This window comes from Anser brachyrhynchus (assembly GCF_964034855.1).
Source record: "Anser brachyrhynchus genome assembly, chromosome: 3".
NCBI classification, from domain to species: Eukaryota; Metazoa; Chordata; class Aves; order Anseriformes; family Anatidae; genus Anser; species Anser brachyrhynchus.
In genome coordinates, this window is record NC_137696.1 from 59,585,189 (window position 1) to 59,603,857 (window position 18,669).

At 38.4% G+C, this 18,669-nt stretch overlaps 1 protein-coding gene across 1 annotated transcript in view; it reads right to left on the minus strand.

Annotated features, from left to right (window-relative positions):
* The window catches only part of NOX3 (NADPH oxidase 3), a 40,690-nt gene that overhangs the window by 9,715 nt on the left and 12,306 nt on the right, over positions 1 to 18,669 (minus strand). Inside the window, exons 3-7 of the mRNA XM_080585237.1 lie at positions 17,380 to 17,561; positions 14,474 to 14,603; positions 11,404 to 11,496; positions 9,978 to 10,231; positions 6,814 to 6,976 (exon numbers count right to left, since the gene is read on the minus strand). Of these exons, the coding sequence (XP_080441363.1) occupies positions 6,814 to 6,976; positions 9,978 to 10,231; positions 11,404 to 11,496; positions 14,474 to 14,603; positions 17,380 to 17,561 (822 nt within the window). The remainder of the gene's footprint in view (positions 1 to 6,813; positions 6,977 to 9,977; positions 10,232 to 11,403; positions 11,497 to 14,473; positions 14,604 to 17,379; positions 17,562 to 18,669) is intronic.

Genomic DNA, 18,669 nt, shown 5'->3' on the forward strand with positions numbered 1-18,669 from the left:
CTGGAACCATCTGTGGAGTCTCAGAACCTGTGAGACTCATCTCCCAGGATCTTAATCAACACACTAAAACATACAGCTGGCTTAGGCAGGGCAGGAGCTGCCTCAGGGAGTCTTCAGAACAGTTGGAAATTCCCACCTGGAAACCTCCTCCACTAATCAGTCAAATGCTGAGCTGTGAAGGTGTCTGGCAGCGCTGCCCATCACCTCATTTCATCTCAGTCCATTGTCTCAAGCCCATCCAGCTGTGCACAGGACAAGAAGGGGAATTCCTGAACCACTCAGGAGATAAATGTCCGAAGTGCACTTGGTGTCTGCCCAGCCACTGCCATGAAGCACAAATGAACCATGACTATATATACCATTTATATATATATATATGTATATATATATATACACAAATTGATTGCCATTCTCATTACTTAAGTTCTGGAGCTCTCGCCATGCTAATGCAATCCATCATTACATTCAAACAGAGGGCAGCAGACCTTGAAATACCCTGTGTGCCAGGCACAGCTGCATGCAGGGACAACCATCTGGAAGTAATATAAGGTCTCTCAGTCAAGAGCCTTGAGCATACATCTCCAAGGCCATTATGTCCTTCCAAAAAAGATACCTGATGTCCAAGCTTGTGTGGTGAGATGGTCTGCATATACTGAGTGGAGAATTTTTGAAGCCTAACTGCAAGACCTAAAAGTTCTTCCTCAGTTATTTATAGCCCCATTGCATACTTAGGATATGCATTCAGCTAATGTAAATTTTACCTTTGGGGAAATGGATGCTTCTCCAGACCAGCATGAAGCTCAGCAGCAAGATTTGAATGCAAGGTGTTCTTTGTGTCTTTATGGTATAATGGCAAAAGGATAAGACAAAAATATCATGGAAAAGGTAAAGAGGTAAACAAAGATAAGTAGTGTAGAGAAAATTAGGACTGACATAAGATAAAGAAATTGTGGCCAGAAATTTGAGGAGAGTTACTGGAACTCTTGGAAAACAGACCACTGAGAAGCTCAGAGGTAATGAAACATCCGAGGCATATGGAGTGGGACTGAAACCAGAGATGAGACAAGAAACCAGTGATGAGATCTTAAAAAGATCAAAACATCAACAATTTGGAAAGAGAACATAGGATCATATTTGCAACACACAATTTTCTTCCTAAAATCCTGGGGTAGAACCCAACATTCCTAAATTTCGTGATTCCTCTGCTTGCTCACCAGGAAGCAGGATCAAGAAGATCCAGTGACAGAGAGAGTGCTTGTTCTGTGCGCTTCTTTGCCAAGGACTCAGAGACTGACTGCTGTCAGTCATTTCAACAGCTCATAGAGAGCGGTTCTCTCTGGACAATGTAATTTTGAGTGTAATTTATATAATGCCTCCAAAGGGATACTTCACAAACATGGAAGAAGCTTAGAAATACATGAACTCAGATTAAAAAGGAATGACATGGAGGTCAACTATAAACTTATAATGATGGGATGGCTGGCACTATTTTTATTGTGACTATGATTTTTTATATTGTTGCAAAATCTCTTAATTTCCTCCAACACATCTCTATTTGTGCTCACCAGACCCTTCTGTTTTTTATTATATATCAGTATAAAATGTAATCTAGAAGGTCTGTCCCCAAGATGATCACTCTGGGGAGGTCTGAAAATTTGGAAATTATAGATCTTTTCCATAGGATCAATGAGCTAGAGGTGCATATTAGACATTTCTGAAGTGAAAAATCAGAGGAGAAACCAGGAAGCTATAAAGAGATTTCCCAAAGTTTTAATATAGCAGGTTGTCAGATTTCTGGTAAGGTGGTGGGAGAAAAATGTGGTAATACCACGCTTCACTGGAGATTTGGTGAAAGAGACTAACAGTAATTTGAGATGTTTCCTAGATCTGAGCATGCCGTAAGGGACCGTCTGTGGTTTCTGTAAGAAATATAAATGAAGTATGAGCCTAGTAAGCACAGATAAATCATTCAAGCTTAAATAGGGTATTTTTACTGCCCAGGAATAGGACTGTCTGCAGAATGTTAGTACCAACCATCTTTGCTGTTTGCTTTTTCCTGTTCTCTTTTAATGTTTTACTTTACATGGGTTCAATGCTGATTTACACTGACATAGGTTGTGAGGAAAAAGCAAGCCCACTGACTTCATAGCATTTCATTTTTGTGCCTAACAACAGCATTATTTTAAATTAACAGAAATACGTAATTTATAGCCTTAAGCTTAATTTATTTATTATTTTGTGGATGAATCCTGAAGTCCCTGGTTTTTCCACGTCCACTGCACCTTGAAAATGAGGCCACAGAGCGCTGTCAGTCTGTATCACACTGTGGCTGTTGATTTGTAGTGAGAAATTTCTTCTCTCAACCTCTACTTGATCATCTTATTTCTCAAGTCTTTTCAGCAGTTCATTTTATGGAAATATATCTGTAGTATGTGTGTGTGGAGAGGAGGCATGTGCTCCTAAATGAATAATGAACTGTGTTCAGGGTAGCAACTGGGAGCAAGTGGGCAGGACTGGGCTCCAAGCACGTTCAGGGAAGGAGGAAGAAAAGCCAGCTGATGAGCTGAGACAATGTGGTCCTGGAAATGCAGAAATGCTTTCTAGAATATCAGGCTATGTAACTTGAAGGAGTGGTTTTAGCTGGTTACAGACCTAGCTGTCACGGTAACAGCCAGTTCGACTGAATTAGGTCAAGCTGCCTCTGGCACAATCCTCGTGAGAAAGGATATCACTTTCTGAAGCTGCAGAAATTCCTTAAACTCATTGCTGGTGCAGTTCTGCTGAAGCTGTACCCATTGCACTGCCTCTAATTTTCATGTTAGCAGTGGAAAACATTGGCTAATGAAGAAAGACTGTCATTATAAAAAGTATTTTCAGCCATGACTATAATCTTAGAAAGAAAAGAGCTAGTGAAGAGGGCTGGCCTATGGATAAAAGGTTTGCTCTTCCCTTAGATCAAGGAGGACTTCCAGTATAATACGTTAAAATAAATGCTGTTTATGAAGGAGTCTTCCTTTCTTTACAGTGAGTACCCATAATGTAGCACAGCATATTACACATATAATTAAAATACAATAAACACATCATAAAATTCATCCTTATTAAAACTGTAGAATAAGACCAGAATCAGTGCATTTCTATAATTAAACAATTATTCTGAATTCTGTATTTTTCTTGTAAGCCTGATAATATTAACTGACTGTGCAATTATTTAGAACCCTTAAAATCTGTTTTAGATTTACGATTCATTAGTCTCCACCCACCCTACCCCCATCAACTACATTCATCAGCTTGATGGCTTGCCCAAGTAAACTGTCTTAAATTTTCCAAGTGCTCTTTTTGCAAATTGAGTTAGATGCAGTATTGCTATTAATCAGAAATGTAATGCAAGGGCTTGAGTAGTCACTTATTTCTATATTTCTATAATATTCTACTCCCTTGCAATGCATGCATATTTATCATTCATTTTCCCCTATTCTTAATTTTGTACAACAGACGAGGAAAAGCTCAGATACTTCTTTCCTGTAAGGTGAAAGAATATACTGTGTAAATCATCTTCCATCACGCAGAAAGTCATTAATAATTATCTGTTGGTGACCATCTGTCTGTTTCTCCCTGCTCCCCGAAGACAGAAAGGGAGCTGTGGCTCTGAGCAAAGCCATCTTTCCACCAATGAGGTGTAAAAGGTGATGAGCCCAGGGCTGTCAGAGAGAAACCTTCATCCCTAGATCTTGCTGCTCCCCCTAGACTTGAGACTGCTCACTGCAAAGCCCTCCTGTATCTGCAGCTGGACACCTCCCTGGAAAACCCCTCCTGCTCCTGCATAAGCCATGCTGCCCATGGGCACATGGGCACATCAAAAAAGATCAGAGATCTGCCTCAGCCAGTGGGCCTCTACAGGTGAGGTGCAGCAGTGCCGGCAGCCAGGGGCATGCACAACAGGGCATTGATTTGGAGCTATGGTGGTGGCAGGCAGCCTTTCATATAAGTGCAGGATGAGACTAGAATTCATACCCCTATGTCTGATGCAAGAGGCCAAAACTTCTCTCAAAGACAGCCGAGGTCACATTTGACAAGTAAGATAGCCCAGTTTTTCAGGCCAAAATGTTATGCTGAGGAACTCATGGACTGGAGTGGGCTTTAAAGCAGAAGGTTACCTCAGATAGGTACGGTCAGTCTCAAAGCATATGGTAGAGTGTATTTTAGCAATGAGTAGTTGGACTGCTGTTGAACTTACTGCCATGATATTCTATAATTGTCAAAAGTCTACACGGGTTTAAAAAGCAATTAGAAAAAGTCATGGAAGAAAAATCTATTAAGGGTTATTAAACACAGAGAGGCAGCTCTTGTAACAAGTTATTATGGAACTGCAAGTTGCTCAAAGGCAAGAAAGTGTACAACAAAGAAATATCACTGTATGATTTTCCATTCTGTACATTTTTCCCATGGCATCCATAAACAGCCACTGTTGGAGAAATGATATAGAGCCAGATGGGTCTTTGGTGAGACTCTTTCTTATGTCCTTATGTAGGGTAAAAGAGAAAGTGGATGTTTGCTAAAATTTGCATCTGATGAATCTGTACAATTTAATCAATTTCAACAACATTTGCTCTGAAAAATTATATCACTAATGTGAAAAAAAAGATATTTTTGTTCTCAACTACAGCCAGTAGAAACTTTCCAGCCATAACGAGTAGCAGTTCCCTTCCTCATCACGAAGAATGATGGGGAAATGAAGGCTCTAAGGCTACTTAATTGTGAAGAATCAATTAGATAAAAGTGTACTCATTTTGATTTGCTGGGTTTTATTTATTTAATTAATTTTTTAAGTTATACAGCTGCAGACATTATGGAAGCTATGAGTATTTATATCTCAACAGTATGTGGGCAACACTAAGAAATATTAGTTCAATAAGCATAATGATAGCTGTACTCAAATCAAAATGAAGCTGTTAAAAAAAGAAAAACCTCTTATTTATTTCCTTAATAGATATTTCTATGGTACTCATCATGGCAGAGAGTGCTGAATACTTTGAGGAAGATTAAATTATTTGTAATTATACCACAAGTGGAAGGTTTTAACCAATGGAGGGGAGATAAATAATCGTTCTCGACAATATGACTGATTTTTTTATTTTATTTTATTTTTTTTTAGGAATGCTGTGAGCTTCCCCCAGAACCTTTCATCCAGGCTTTCAAAGTACTTTACAAACAGATGAAGTTTAGCCTTATAACACCTGTGAAAAATAAGCATTGCTATTCCCATTGCACCAATAAGGAAAACGAGATATAGAGAAAGGACATATAGAAATCATTATATTTTGTATTTCACGGGAATTCAAAAAACTGAACTCTATAGCTGAAAACTGTGGCAGAATGCACCATACAATTTTCCTTGTAGACTCACTTACCCAATATTCTCCCTGAGCTATGGATGAACACCCTGAGGTATACTATTCTCTCAAAGTATATTTAAATTCAGTTCTTTTCCCCTTAAGACAATGACAGCAATGATAATAACAATTTTACGTGTTTGCATATATAATATGTGAAATATACATTTGTAACACATCTATGCATATATGTAGCTCTCCACTGGAAATAATCATTCTGGTACAATGGGAATGTTTGCAAGTACACTTTTCACATCTAGCACATATTTTCATTTTTATTTCCCTCCTTTCTCACAGCTTTTTCTGCCTCAAAGATCCCCCCTGGCAATTTGAACCTGTCCTCAACTCCTCAGTTGCTAAAATCCCAGACGCTTTCTCAGTGGCAGCTTGTCATTAAGATGCCAGCTTTAACACTCTTTCATTTAGAAAAATCAGCCCCTTGGCCCCACAATCAGCTCCGTATGTACTGACCCTCTCAGAGATCTGTCCACTCCAATGCAATTTCAACATCTGTCCTTAAATGTGAAATGTTGAACAGTTCCTGATTCAGCTTTTACATTGAAAAAAAGAGCTAAAGGAAGCTGTAAATCTGCAAGTTACCACTTGCCATGGTAGATAGGGAAGAACACGTTTAACGCTGATTTTTTTTTCTGTTACCTTCTTATCCCTCACCCTGCCTCACTCGTTTTTTTCTTCACCTGTCCTCTTCCTGTGCTGCCACACTGTTCTTTAGCAGAAGATGTATAATAGGTTCTCCCATCAAGAGTTTGTTACGTTAATTGGTGCCATCCATGCCTTAGAGCCCACAGTATATTTTTTCAATGAAATAATTAAAGTGGTTTACAGGCAGCAATATGCATCTTGATATATGAATCTCATCCAGAGCTTAAATGCCTTTTTTCGTTCCTTCTTGCTTGCTAATGTCCCTCTGATTCTGCAAGGTGAGAAAAGCAGCTGGTGGTTGCTTAAAGCAGCATTTTGGGTAAGGACAAACACCCCAAGGGCCCGCGTGAAGCCTGTGTCTGGACAAGGAGCAAGTTCTGTCATCAGGGCTCCCTGAAATGACCCTGCAAGATTTGTTTTATAGGAAAGAAGACAATTTTGTCTTCTAGCTCTCTCTCTATATCGGTCTAGTTATGAAAGACATTCTGCATTTGTCTCCAATTTCTATGGAAAATCTTATTCTTCAGCTTTTACTAAAAACACTGCAACTAGGGCTACTTAATTCCTCAGGAAATGACAGGGAATGTGGGAGACCTTACCACACAACGGCTCCTGAAGCAGCTGGAAAGTGAATGACTGTGTCTGAGGGCAGGTTATAGCACTCAAGTGAGTCTCCAGCTCTGAATTGCCCTTCTACCCTGGCACAATTGGCTTATTTGTGGAGTTTTTTAATGGAGTGATAAACTTTCCCACCTACCTTCTGCAACGCCAGTACCGTGTTAGGATTGCAGCACTTGTACCAAATGGATTTTAAAATAGAGGCAAACGGTGTGACTCCTATCCCTGCTGCAATGCACACACTCACTCTGTAGTGAAAAACGTCTGTGGTTGCAGATCCATACGGTCCATCCACAGCCAGTCTACAGCAAGAAAACATTTAGTCAGGGGTCAGCAACATATAAAGTGACAGAAAAGTTAAAATGTGTTGGGCTACGTGTTTTCAAAATTGAGCTTCTGTTAAAATAAAAGAGGAATGATGTGCCTAAGTTGGCATGTGAATAACCCATACAAACACATTTAATTTTCATTGGGTGTCATTTAATAGCAAAGCAACTGTTTTTTTCTGAAATGAAAGAACAAGAGCACCCATGTGGGTTTGGGGCCTGGCCATCTATTTAAGCATGCAATTGCAATTTTCTGGCTTTCTGAAATGTGATTAGTCATATAATTGCATGTCCAAATTTAGCTGAGGAATTTGCATATTTAATTATGAATTACTGAAAAGCATCCTGTTTTAGAGCTTTATTTTCTGTATTGTATATATCAAAGTAAAGATGAACTGATTATATTAATCATTTTGAAAAGTTCTTCTTATGTATTAAAGTAATAAAAGAGAAAACAAAAAGAGGTCATCATATGCAAGGAAACTAATATTTTCTCAGCTCTTTCAGAACAACTAATATTACAGAAATTCATTTTTGGCAATAATACTGTACTTAGTATCTGACATAGAGGTGAAATTTGTAAGGAGAAACACTTATTTATATTGCTAGCCCCTATAATCAATGTTGTTGATGTTGAAGCATTTATTTTGATCAACATTAGAGATGAAAAAGATTATTAAATAATCTGATTCATTCCTCTAGAAACATGAAATGTAAATACACACTCCTTTTGAGTGCTCTGTCTAGTCTGTCTTTAAATAACGTAAGTGCTCTGGAAGATTGTTTCACAATCTAACACCAAGTCTTCAGAAATGGCCTGTTCTCCTTCTTTCAGTTTTTCTGATGTTTTGTGATCTTTCTTGCATAAGTCATCTTAAAAGTTCGGTTTCAACGGTATGAACAAATATGCAGACATGGAGACAATTAAGTGTTTTAACAGGAAAGGAAAGTAGGATCACCAAGCAATGGTACACATCAATATAGGGACACAATGGATCTGAAACCTGATTGTTGTTTTCCTGAAATGTACTTGAAGTCCTAGCAAACGTTCTCCCTTTCATTCATACTTGTCACATGGCTTGTTTTAATTTCAGTATTCCAAACGCTCTGCAACTGCAGTAGCAAATGAAAGAGCAACTCAGGGATAACTTTTGAAAATCTGGCCTCAGATATAAACAAAATTAATTATTTTTAATGTATGTCATTATTCAGATTACTGTCAAGTCCTGTGCTTTTTGAGCACTCAAAATTTCTTGTAAAACAGGAATGATTTAGGTTATATATGTAAAATGTTCTACATAGTTCAATGTGGGCTTGGTAGCAATTCTCATTATTGTTAGTAGATTGAGAAGAAATTGATCTGGAAGGAATTTCAAGAGATTATTTAATCTGTCAGCATGCTATAAACCAGGATCAATTATATCTAAATCATTCCTTACAGGTATTTGTCTTGTCAGTATGTACCTAAATCACCAGGTGACAGAGCTCCCATCATTGGTTTGAATGCCTTGCTGTGCAGCAGCTAGAGAGCTTAGCCTAATACAAAGACTCCAAAAAGGCAGGGAAAGAGAAACTGAACTATACAACCTGTTCATTTGAAACAGAGAGTGTGTTGGAACGTAGGAAGATAGTAAACAAAGTAACAAAAAATATATTTCATTTGCTTATGCCAAGAGAGGACTAGAAAATAGGGATATAGACTGTTCCTGGTTATGGATTACAAATATATTTTAGATACACATATATTTTCTTTCCGTATTCCTTTATTAATTGCAGTATGCATACTTTGTTTTTAGAACCTTCTGCAAAATGTCATTTTTGACTATAGCTACCAGTTTGGTATTTATCTTTAGATACAGAAAAATGTGAAAAAGACTTGTTTTTTGCTTTATTGTTAGCTTAACTATTGAAATAATCTTTTTAATATATTTCAAGAAAGCAACTGGACTGGGATATTAGGCAGCCTAACAAGATTATAAAGAAGAGGTTTTATATATGACTGTGCTGTTTATTTCAATGCTGCATTGTGGCCAGCAACATTTGATAATATTTTTCTCTTTCTCCCTTACACTGGCTGTCAATCACTTCAGGCCATTTGTGCTCCAGTTCTGCTGAAATAGCATAATTCTCATTCCAGTTGCCTTTAACAAAGGCTCAACTTTCATTTCTAATTCTTATTAACTGATAATGCAAGGACCACACTAGACTTTCTTCTATGCCCCCACAGTCTTTTTGCCTCTGGAGCTTAATGGCATAAGCTTTTTAGGGGAAAGTTCACTAGCATCCAAGTCCCACTAAATTATGTAAATGTAGTTAAACAAGTGCGTTTTGCTGTTTAGTTTTACTGGAACCACCTCATCAAAAGCAGCTTTCTTGGGGGGAGAAGCAGTCACTTCAGTGGCAGAACCTACACACTCCCCTGCAATTGAAATGATCCTCTGTTGGTCTATTTTCTGTGGTGAAAATCTCCACTGTGGCTGTGAGTAGCTAAATGGTTTGAATCCATCACATGTAGAGCCAAATATTTAGCAGGTGTAAGTCAGGATGGCTCCATTAACTTCAGCAGATCCCTGCTGTTTGCAACAATGAAGGATCACCATTTTGCGTGGATTAAGATGCCACATACAGAATATAAATGTCAATAACTTTTATATATTAGGACAGGATTTGGGCATCAGAGACAGAGTTGAGGGAGACTGTTAGAAAGAAATAAGGTTCAGTGAGAGGTTTCTTTCGATATGGACTTTAAATCTTGGATTATTCATCAGGTCTTCTTGATAGTTACTGGACTAAGCTCATAACTGTATTTATTTTTTTTTCTTTTTTTTTTACCATAATGGCATATTTCTGGATCCAGAACTATGATCTAATACAGTGCCATAAGGAACACGCACAGAATTAATTGAAATAAAAAATGTTAAAATTTATTTTAAAACATAAAATTAATATTTTTAAATGTATTGTTTGATATTCAAACCTTGGTAACATCCACAACTCCTTGAAAGCTTTTTTCTCTTCTCCAAAGGCCTTGAAGAGGGCTGCAGTCCAGTCCCCAACCACCCTGATGTGAACACTGAAGAAGTCTTCCTCAGGAGCTGAGGTGAGGGTGAAAGGGTGCCACTCCAGCGACGACACCGACGAGCACTGCAGAAAGATATACTGACCAGCTTCCATTTTAAAGCCATGCTTCTTCATGTGAAGCTCAAGGACTCCAGAAGAATGGGTCACCACCTAAACGATAATAAAAGGGAAGACTTTGTTTTCCTTGAGAAGAGTAATAGTTTGTTTCCATTAAGCTACAGCTGAAGATTTAATCATTTCTACTTGAGTCCAGCTATGAGTTAATCAAAATTGGGATGCACAGTAATTTGTAAATGTCTTGTAGGTAATGGCTTAACCTCTGTGTTGCGGTGCTGCTGCTGCCCAATAACTTGCAAGCATATACAGTATGAAACATGAAGCAGCTTGCTTTGTGAGTCTAAGAAACAGATTAAAGGCTGTAACAAAGCAACATTTTGTCAACTTTCCATTTTAGTAGAGCTTACGCAGAAGTACTCCTTGACAGGCTAAAATAATTTTCCAATTTTACTCTCATGTAACACAATTAACTTGTATGTATGGGTAGGATTATTGTTGGTTTGGCAAGAAGAATCAAGCCCAGTGGAGTTCAATCCTAAAATACTTTTATTAAGAGGTAATCTCAGTTAAGCAGACAGTTTTATATGTCACACATGGCATACTGAGATGCTCAGATCACAACCACCCTATGAAATCAGAGGCACGACTTATCCTGGATGTTTTCCCCCTCACACAAGATAAGCCTGCTTCTGATTGCTGGCTTGATATGTGTAGACACAGCTGCTCCAACAGCCACATCCCTGATCCATTCTACCACGAATTAAATGGGGCCTCAGCACACAAAGGCATTTCCAACTGGGATAAATTGTCACAGTTGTACTAGTTTTAATGATGCTTTGACTATTTATGCTGACTGATAATATAACGCTTAATCTCCTTGGAAGCCTCCAGATTTTAAAGTAAAAACTGTATTGTGCTAAAGTCAAGAGCCTCTGTGCCGTTTACTGCAGTGGAAGATGTGCTTCAGTTCACTGAAAAGAGATAGCCTTAGCACAGAGGTTTGTGATATACTGGTGTAGCCTTGTAAGTCTGGTATTTCATTAATCAGGCTTGGTCCCATACGGAATATTCTTATGGACTTGCTATTGGAATAAATGCAAAAAATGCTAAAATCAATACTTGGCTGAAACCATAGTAATGATGAAAGAGCTGCTGAAGCTGGAAGTAAAAAATAAGGTCATAATATAGAGAAGTTATCTATAAAAGATAAAAAAGTCATTGGCATTATGTTCTTTTTACACAGACATGCACGCTATGTTACATACCTTAGTAATGACCACCTCCTGTTGAAATCTCCAGAATCTAACAATTCTTTCACAGATATACAACACCACAGGACTTAAAACCCACTTCCAAGCCTGCAGGAAGTTGCATATTAAAAAACAACATTTATTTCAACTTCTACAAAAATGTTTTGCATTTCTGGTTTAAATCAGCAGATAGCCTAAAATGAAAGTGTTTGCTTTCTCTTCTGTGATTTTTCATTTGCCTTTCTCAAGAGAGTATTTCTGTTGCTACCACAGCAATTCTGGCGTTCTCACAGAACAGACATATGGGACTCCATCACAGAAACACTCTAAAAGCAGTGCTAATATCTATCTGTGTTCTGGCCAAGAAGAGTCCTTTAAAATCCATTCCTACTAAAAGGCAAAAAGATTAATCTATTTAGGAGTTATATAGAGAGATTATTGGACCTGAAGGAGTATAGATGCATACATTGATACCCATTATATCCTCACTGTTCTGTTGCTCCTCAAAGTCTGAAATATTTCAGAAGGGTTGGATACGAGTACCTCTAATTGCCAGCTGTGTGTTTTCTGAAGCAGCATGAGAAAACATTCAGTCCCAAATACACAATTAGAGAAATAAAATTTATTTCCATTTAATCCATTAGTCGGCTCTGTATCCATAAATGTATTTTTTCCATCTAGGATACTAAGATGATTGTACTTTAATTGTTGCAGAGGATCGCTGTACTTGTACTTGCTGATTGTACGTCCTGATCACTAGAATGATCCAAGGTACTTGGCTATTCAAGGATACTAGCTGATGATTTTACTGAGTTGTACCATGACAGCCTAGGTAATTATATGTAATTGAATCTTCAGAATTTAAAACCAAAAAAAAAAAAAAAAGTTTGTTTGTTTTAGGAGGTACAGTTTTATTTCCAGTTCAGCTACATACATAACTCATGTTAGCGATCTGAGTACTCCACCATCATTTGGCTTTTAAAATTTCCAAAGTAACTTTACTTGCTGAAACATTGACTTTGCTCCACAAGCTGGGTAACAGGGGTTATAAAGTATCTTTTATGAGAAGCAAGCCATAAAATTATGTGGCTTCCTTAGAACATGCTTGGAGGATGGAGTAGCAATTTCCCAAGGTTAAGTCTTGAAAATTAAATAAAATTAAAAAAAAAAAAAAGCATGATTTAATAATGGGAAGAAACCATCATAAGCCTGAAGATTCTGAGTTAAAGCAGAAAGCCAATACATTCATTGTCCCTAAATACTACAGGTGTCTCTGCACAGTGGGTAATCACACGTCTTGAATATATTAGCATACATCAAGGCACAATAATGATGAGACCTGTTTTTCCTCCCTTCCATTTGTGCTACCTGTAAATAAAAGCACGTGACAGGAATGTTAAGGCTGCAGGCTCTCCCATGCGAGAGCTCAGCTGAGATTTCAAATGTGCCATTGCTCCCATGCAATGGAGCATTCAATCCAAAATATCTTGTGGCTGGTTTCCAACAACAGGGCATCCACCAGGAGGGGTGGGCTGCTAAACAACATGGCTTCTGGCCAGAGATATGAGATATGGAGCACGGTGGGATGGCTGAGAGAGGGGCTCTACTGCCTCAGCCTCCCCCAGGAGCCATTGTGTGTGCACTGGTGCCATGTTGCACAATCCCAGCTGTGCACAAGCCTGTCCCCCTCTGCTCAGCCACATCTGCCCCCACCCTGCCAGTACTGCCATCACTTCTGAGCCTCTGAATGGATTTGAGCCCACTGCAGTTTCGAGCATGTATCCCACCATAGCACACCACCCATCCAGCAAAGCACTGTTCCTAGAAACAATCTATATGCCCTATGGTATTATCACAATTCATTTAAAGTAATGTAACTTTGCAAGTATGGCCTTGGGTACGCAGGAGAGTGTGGCAAAGTGCGTTTAACATGGAGAAGCGGAAGTTCTCTCCAGTTAGCTTTACGATAATGAATGTCAAAGCATGCTGTTGGAAAGTTCGTGTCTGTATTCACAGTGCGTAGCCATGTATTGATTTTTATGGTGACATGTAGCTGAAATTTTTAGAGAGGCATTCATTTTCTCATTAATATGCAGGTTGGGTAGTGGCTAACAATAGTTTAGTTTAAGAAAAATCTATGTCAGCCATTAAAAGAGCTGCAAGATACTGAATGCTAATTTTTCTCCTTTACTTTAAGATTTCCTTTCATATGTTTTCTCTTTCTGGAAGAAACAACAAAAACTTGCATATGAGCAAGCTAAATCTTGAGCTGTAAATGTTAAATGATTTTGTTTAGATGCTAGACATCTGACACACTGTACAAGTCTGCTACTTAATTACCCCCTGTGGATTTGCAATCTTGTTGCAGCAAAACCACCCTTCCGTGGGACATTTTTCCTGCCTTTTGCCTTTCTCTTTCATAATTCATTGTTTCAAATTCTATACATTTTTCCCAACTTAAGACATCAAGGCTGGACGACAGGAAGTATGTGCCCCAAAGCAAGGACATAGTTTTATCTCTAACTTATTCTCCCTTGGTATTTAGACTATTCATATTAAAACACTATTAGTTAAAATAATAATAATAATAATAATTTGAACCTCTAGCTCTCCTGTTCGTTGTATTTTCTGTATCTCTACCCTTATAAGGTTTTCACTTGGAGGCTATTTTCATGCAATAAACACATCAAGGATATTGGTGATGCTGAACGGTAAAAAGTAAATGTCCTAAAAAAAAAAAAAAAGGAAAAAAAAGGGTCCAATTCTGAAATCTATACCCTTCAAAGGGAATGTTTGCTAACTAATGTTGCAGAAATAATAACAATTATTAATGACACCTAATTTTTACACATCTTTATCTTTACTTGTCTATACAGATTATATAGGAGGTATATAGGAGGTGGGGATCACTATCTTCTCTGGGCACATGGAGAGGTTGTGGAGCAGAAATATGCAATTACTCTCAAAACATGACACTAAATGCCAGTCTTTAGCATTGTACACTCCAGCCCCCCCACTATCTAAGACACACAGCCTCTCAGGGGAGGACATTAGGTTAAAAACAGAAAACAAACATCACTCTTACCACAGGTTTCTTGCCAGAAAACTGCGGCAAAGGGCACTGAGTGACTTTCTCCCATTCCAAGTAGTGATCTTTGCAGTAAGTGACATTATGAAGCAGCAGACTCTGGGAAGTCTGACCTCGGATTAGCTGACTTAAAACAAAAATATTCATCAGTAATATGCTTCTTTGCAACGTTTCTATGCATCTGTAGGTTTTGTACTAGTACTTGAAAGCAGACATGAAGAAAACTGAAGTTCAAGAACTGGACATTTTGTGCCTATTCTTTTCTCTTTACATTTCCTTTAAGTTTACCATGACTTTTTGACCAAGTGCAAGAAGTATGTTATAGTATTGGTATACATCAGTGCCAATGAAGGGTGGAGAGTTCTTGCACAGAGAATGTATGTTTTACTTTCTGTGGCAAAATCAAAATGACTTCCAAGTTCTTTGGAGCAGACACTTTGACCCCGTCTATATATGAACATCTGGTATTGTTTAGAAAAACAATAAAATTTTATAGTGACAGACCTTCTCTTTCCTTTGCTGCTTTCTAAATGAATTTTTAAAAGCTGCAAATAAAGTTGGAGGACCGTAATTAGATGTGTGCTTTCTAAACATATTAAATTCTAGCTTCTTTACTTCAGAGAATGTTAATGATGTGAATTTTCCCAAACATATCAGTCTTGACTGTTCAGTTTAAATAGGTTTCAGCTGGTGTTGATTATGGGTAGAGAAGGAAGATTTTTATGAGAAACCCTGTGCGTTTCATATAGTTCCTCTGAATTTTCCCGTACTTACTTTGACTCTACAAGTTTAGCCTGTCCTGCTCACTTGTCTTACAAAAGACAAGGAGACAAGAAGTGCTGCCTTCTTTGACATGGCAGTGTCATCATCTGCCACCTGTTCAGATGGAAGGACAAAAAAGGAGGTAGGTTCGAGTGAGCAGTTGGTTTTGTGCTGGGAAGTGGTTTTGTCAGCTGGGAAGGAGGAAGAGATGTGAAGTGGATGAATTTGTCTTGATTGGATGACTTGAGTCTTGACTTTTGACTCTCAACTTTTCATAAATCAAGTGGTGTTAGAGACGTGTTGGAGCAGCAGAATCTGCTTTGTTGCAGTGCACTCCCCACTTGGTGCAAGCATCAGATTCACCTAATCTTGTTAGTAGAGCTGCTAAATGAGTGTCCCCTTTTCAGGGAAATCTATTGCTGGGAAAAGTCAATCAGCTGGCTAGGTAGAGGGAGCATACAAAGCCAAAGGGTTCTGAAGGGTCCATTGTAGTTGTTTGAAATTGGATTCTTAAAGATTTAAAGGTGAGAACTGGGGGGTGTTTTTTAATCAGGCCAGGATATAGTTTACAGCATGTATTTGCAACCATGACTCTGAAACTTGGGACTAATTAATTAGGCCAATTTCAGGAACCCTCAAGGCCAAACTAAGTGTGGCAAGTCTCAAATCACAAGGAAGGAGGTGCAAAAAGTAACAGACCTCAAAGCATTGAACCAGTCTGTTACCTGTCCCATGGTGACTCCATGTACCTCGCGGAAGCAGACGTGCACAGACTGGGTGGGGGCTAACAAATTCCTGTGTGTCAAAGAGCGATGGTCTGCATGTGCTTCACAGGTGGGCAATACCATCTGAATGTTTTATGAAATGGACATAAAAGGATATTGTCATCACATCAGGTGACACTGCCCTTAGATCTGAAAAGCATTGCAAGAGCTTAAAGTCATGCGTACACTAGGTAGTCAGCAGGAGAAGATCTATAGAACAAAGCACTTTTTGTTGAGGGCCTTACACGGTACACGTTTTAGTGTTACAAAGACTTAGGACTAGGTCTAGTTCTGTCCCATGAATGGATCATTTGTTAGTGCTTGGACCACAGAGACAAGACTGTTGGTATAGTTTCATCTCCAAACACTCCACACTATACAGTCTGAGGTTGTGCAATGATGTGAAACAAAATATAGTAAGTGAGGAAGAGCATGAGATTTACCTCACAACTGCACTCCCTATCTGAATTACAAGAATGTAGATGTACTGCTGGAGATTCATAATAGTGCTATTGCAGAGAAATGAAAAAGGGAAATGAGGGGAAGTGCACAAGGGAGAGGAAGGGTAAGATGTCAGTGGAACTGGAAACAGAAGATGGAAATGTTTTAATTCCCAGTCTCCTCCTTGCTCTCACATTGCACACGTGATTTATCAACCCCTGAGTTTCCTGGGGAGGCTCTCCCATCATGCTGTCCCTCAGCATGAGAACCAGGAGCCCTGTACCAACAGGATGGACCTTCCTTCCATGCTGAGTAACTGGGAGACCATCAGTGACCTGGCAGTCATTTCTCTCCATAAAAGCCACCTGACTGGGCTAGTCTTAACCTTGAGTTGTTTAAGCCTGGAGAACGACCGTGGTTCACAGTGTAGTGCCTACTGTTACTGCAGTGATGAAATTTGGGATTCCTTCCACCACAGTGAAAGAGGGGCAAAATCATTTTATATTTATGGATGCAAAAGAGATTGTTGTGCACAGGAACATTCACCTCTGAGCAGCTGAAGTGCTGAAAGCCTGGCAAGTTTGTACAAGCTCTCTTGAAAATGCCTCACAAGAACTATGAGCATAAGGACTCCTTATTAATTAGAGCCCATGAAGGCCCCAATTCTCAGGGATGAAAGTTCATTCAGACTGATGCATTGATAAGCTGCAGGTCATAAGAATGGTAGATGGCAGAAGAGTATTTGACAGGACTAAAACACAGAAAAGTCCTCAGAAAAGTGGTGTGTTTTAATTTCAAAATATTTTCATTTTGCAATCTGTCTCCAAGCAAAGATCCCACCAGTTTTTTAATAGAAAAGCACAGAATGAAAGATTTGAATCGTGTTTCATCTCAAACTGTGTACACATACACCATGTAGTTCATGCAGATACTTACCCCATACCATGGATTATTAAACCAATAAAGAAAACCACAAAGAGGTGGTGGGTATACCAGAACACCTCATAGCAGGACCTTCTGATGAGCTCTGTGGATGAAGTCATGATCAAAACAAGAGCCACAGTTATCACAACTCCAGTTACTCCAGCTATGGTGGTCAGCACCTCTCCTGTTGTGTTCTAGAATGAGCATATATTATTACTATTACTATTGTTGGTGTTGTTACTACTATTTTCACTGTTAATATTGTTACTGTGGTTACTATTATATATGAAATCAAATTCTACAATATATTTTCAGCATAGGAAAAAAACAAACCACAACAACATAAAAAGACACACAGGTAAGGTAAACTTCAATTTCACTGTAGAAGAACACGGAAAAACATCCCCCTGTTCTATTTCTACTCAGGTTTATCCCAAACAGATGTGTAAATGTTTGCTTCCACTTATTTGTTTCAAGAATTTTCAAGGAGGAAATTAGGCAGTCTCAGTTGTACTTTTATCTATTTATCTTATGCAAAAGTGTCTCAGAAAAAAAAATAGAAAAAGAAAAGGAAACAGATTAGAGAAAAGAGAAGATTTAGTCTAGAGATGTAATAACCAAAACAACATTACAAACTGTCCTATTCATGTGAGGGTGATAAAATGAAGTGCTAAGACACCTGCAAAGTGTGGGGCTTTTCTGTGCTTTTTTTAAATCTCAAAGTCTGTGAGTTCTTAGCAGCCCTGAAATGGTGTATAAAAATGGCATGCTCTCATTTACTTAAACAGCATATCTCATTTACTTGCTCCTTACATTTACCTGTACAGTCATTGGATAATATTTACTTTTTTTGAAAGACATGTTTATGCTTATATTTATATTCACATTTTTTTGCTTGTCAGCATTGAAACATTAATATTCTGGGCTACATCAGGTTCCTTTTTTGTTCATGACTCACAGACATCAGCACAGGTCTGTTACATCTGTCTAAACCCACCAAAATAAACTGAAGTGAGAATGAAGATGTATTTTGAACACAACAGTCAGATGCTGATCTCAGAAAGTGCAAATCATGAAGAACAGCAGTAAAAATCTCACACACAAGATGAGACTCAAGCTAAATATGCCAGCAGAGTGTAAATGGAGTCTCTACTTGGCCTGCAAAGCGTTTATATATATCTGTTTTTCTGGGGCTGATGTGCAAGAATGAGGGAATTGAGCATGCCTACTGGATCGTGAGTTGATTCTACAGCTTAATACCCTAAGAAAAAAAAACACATATTGTGCTTCAAAGTGCACTCA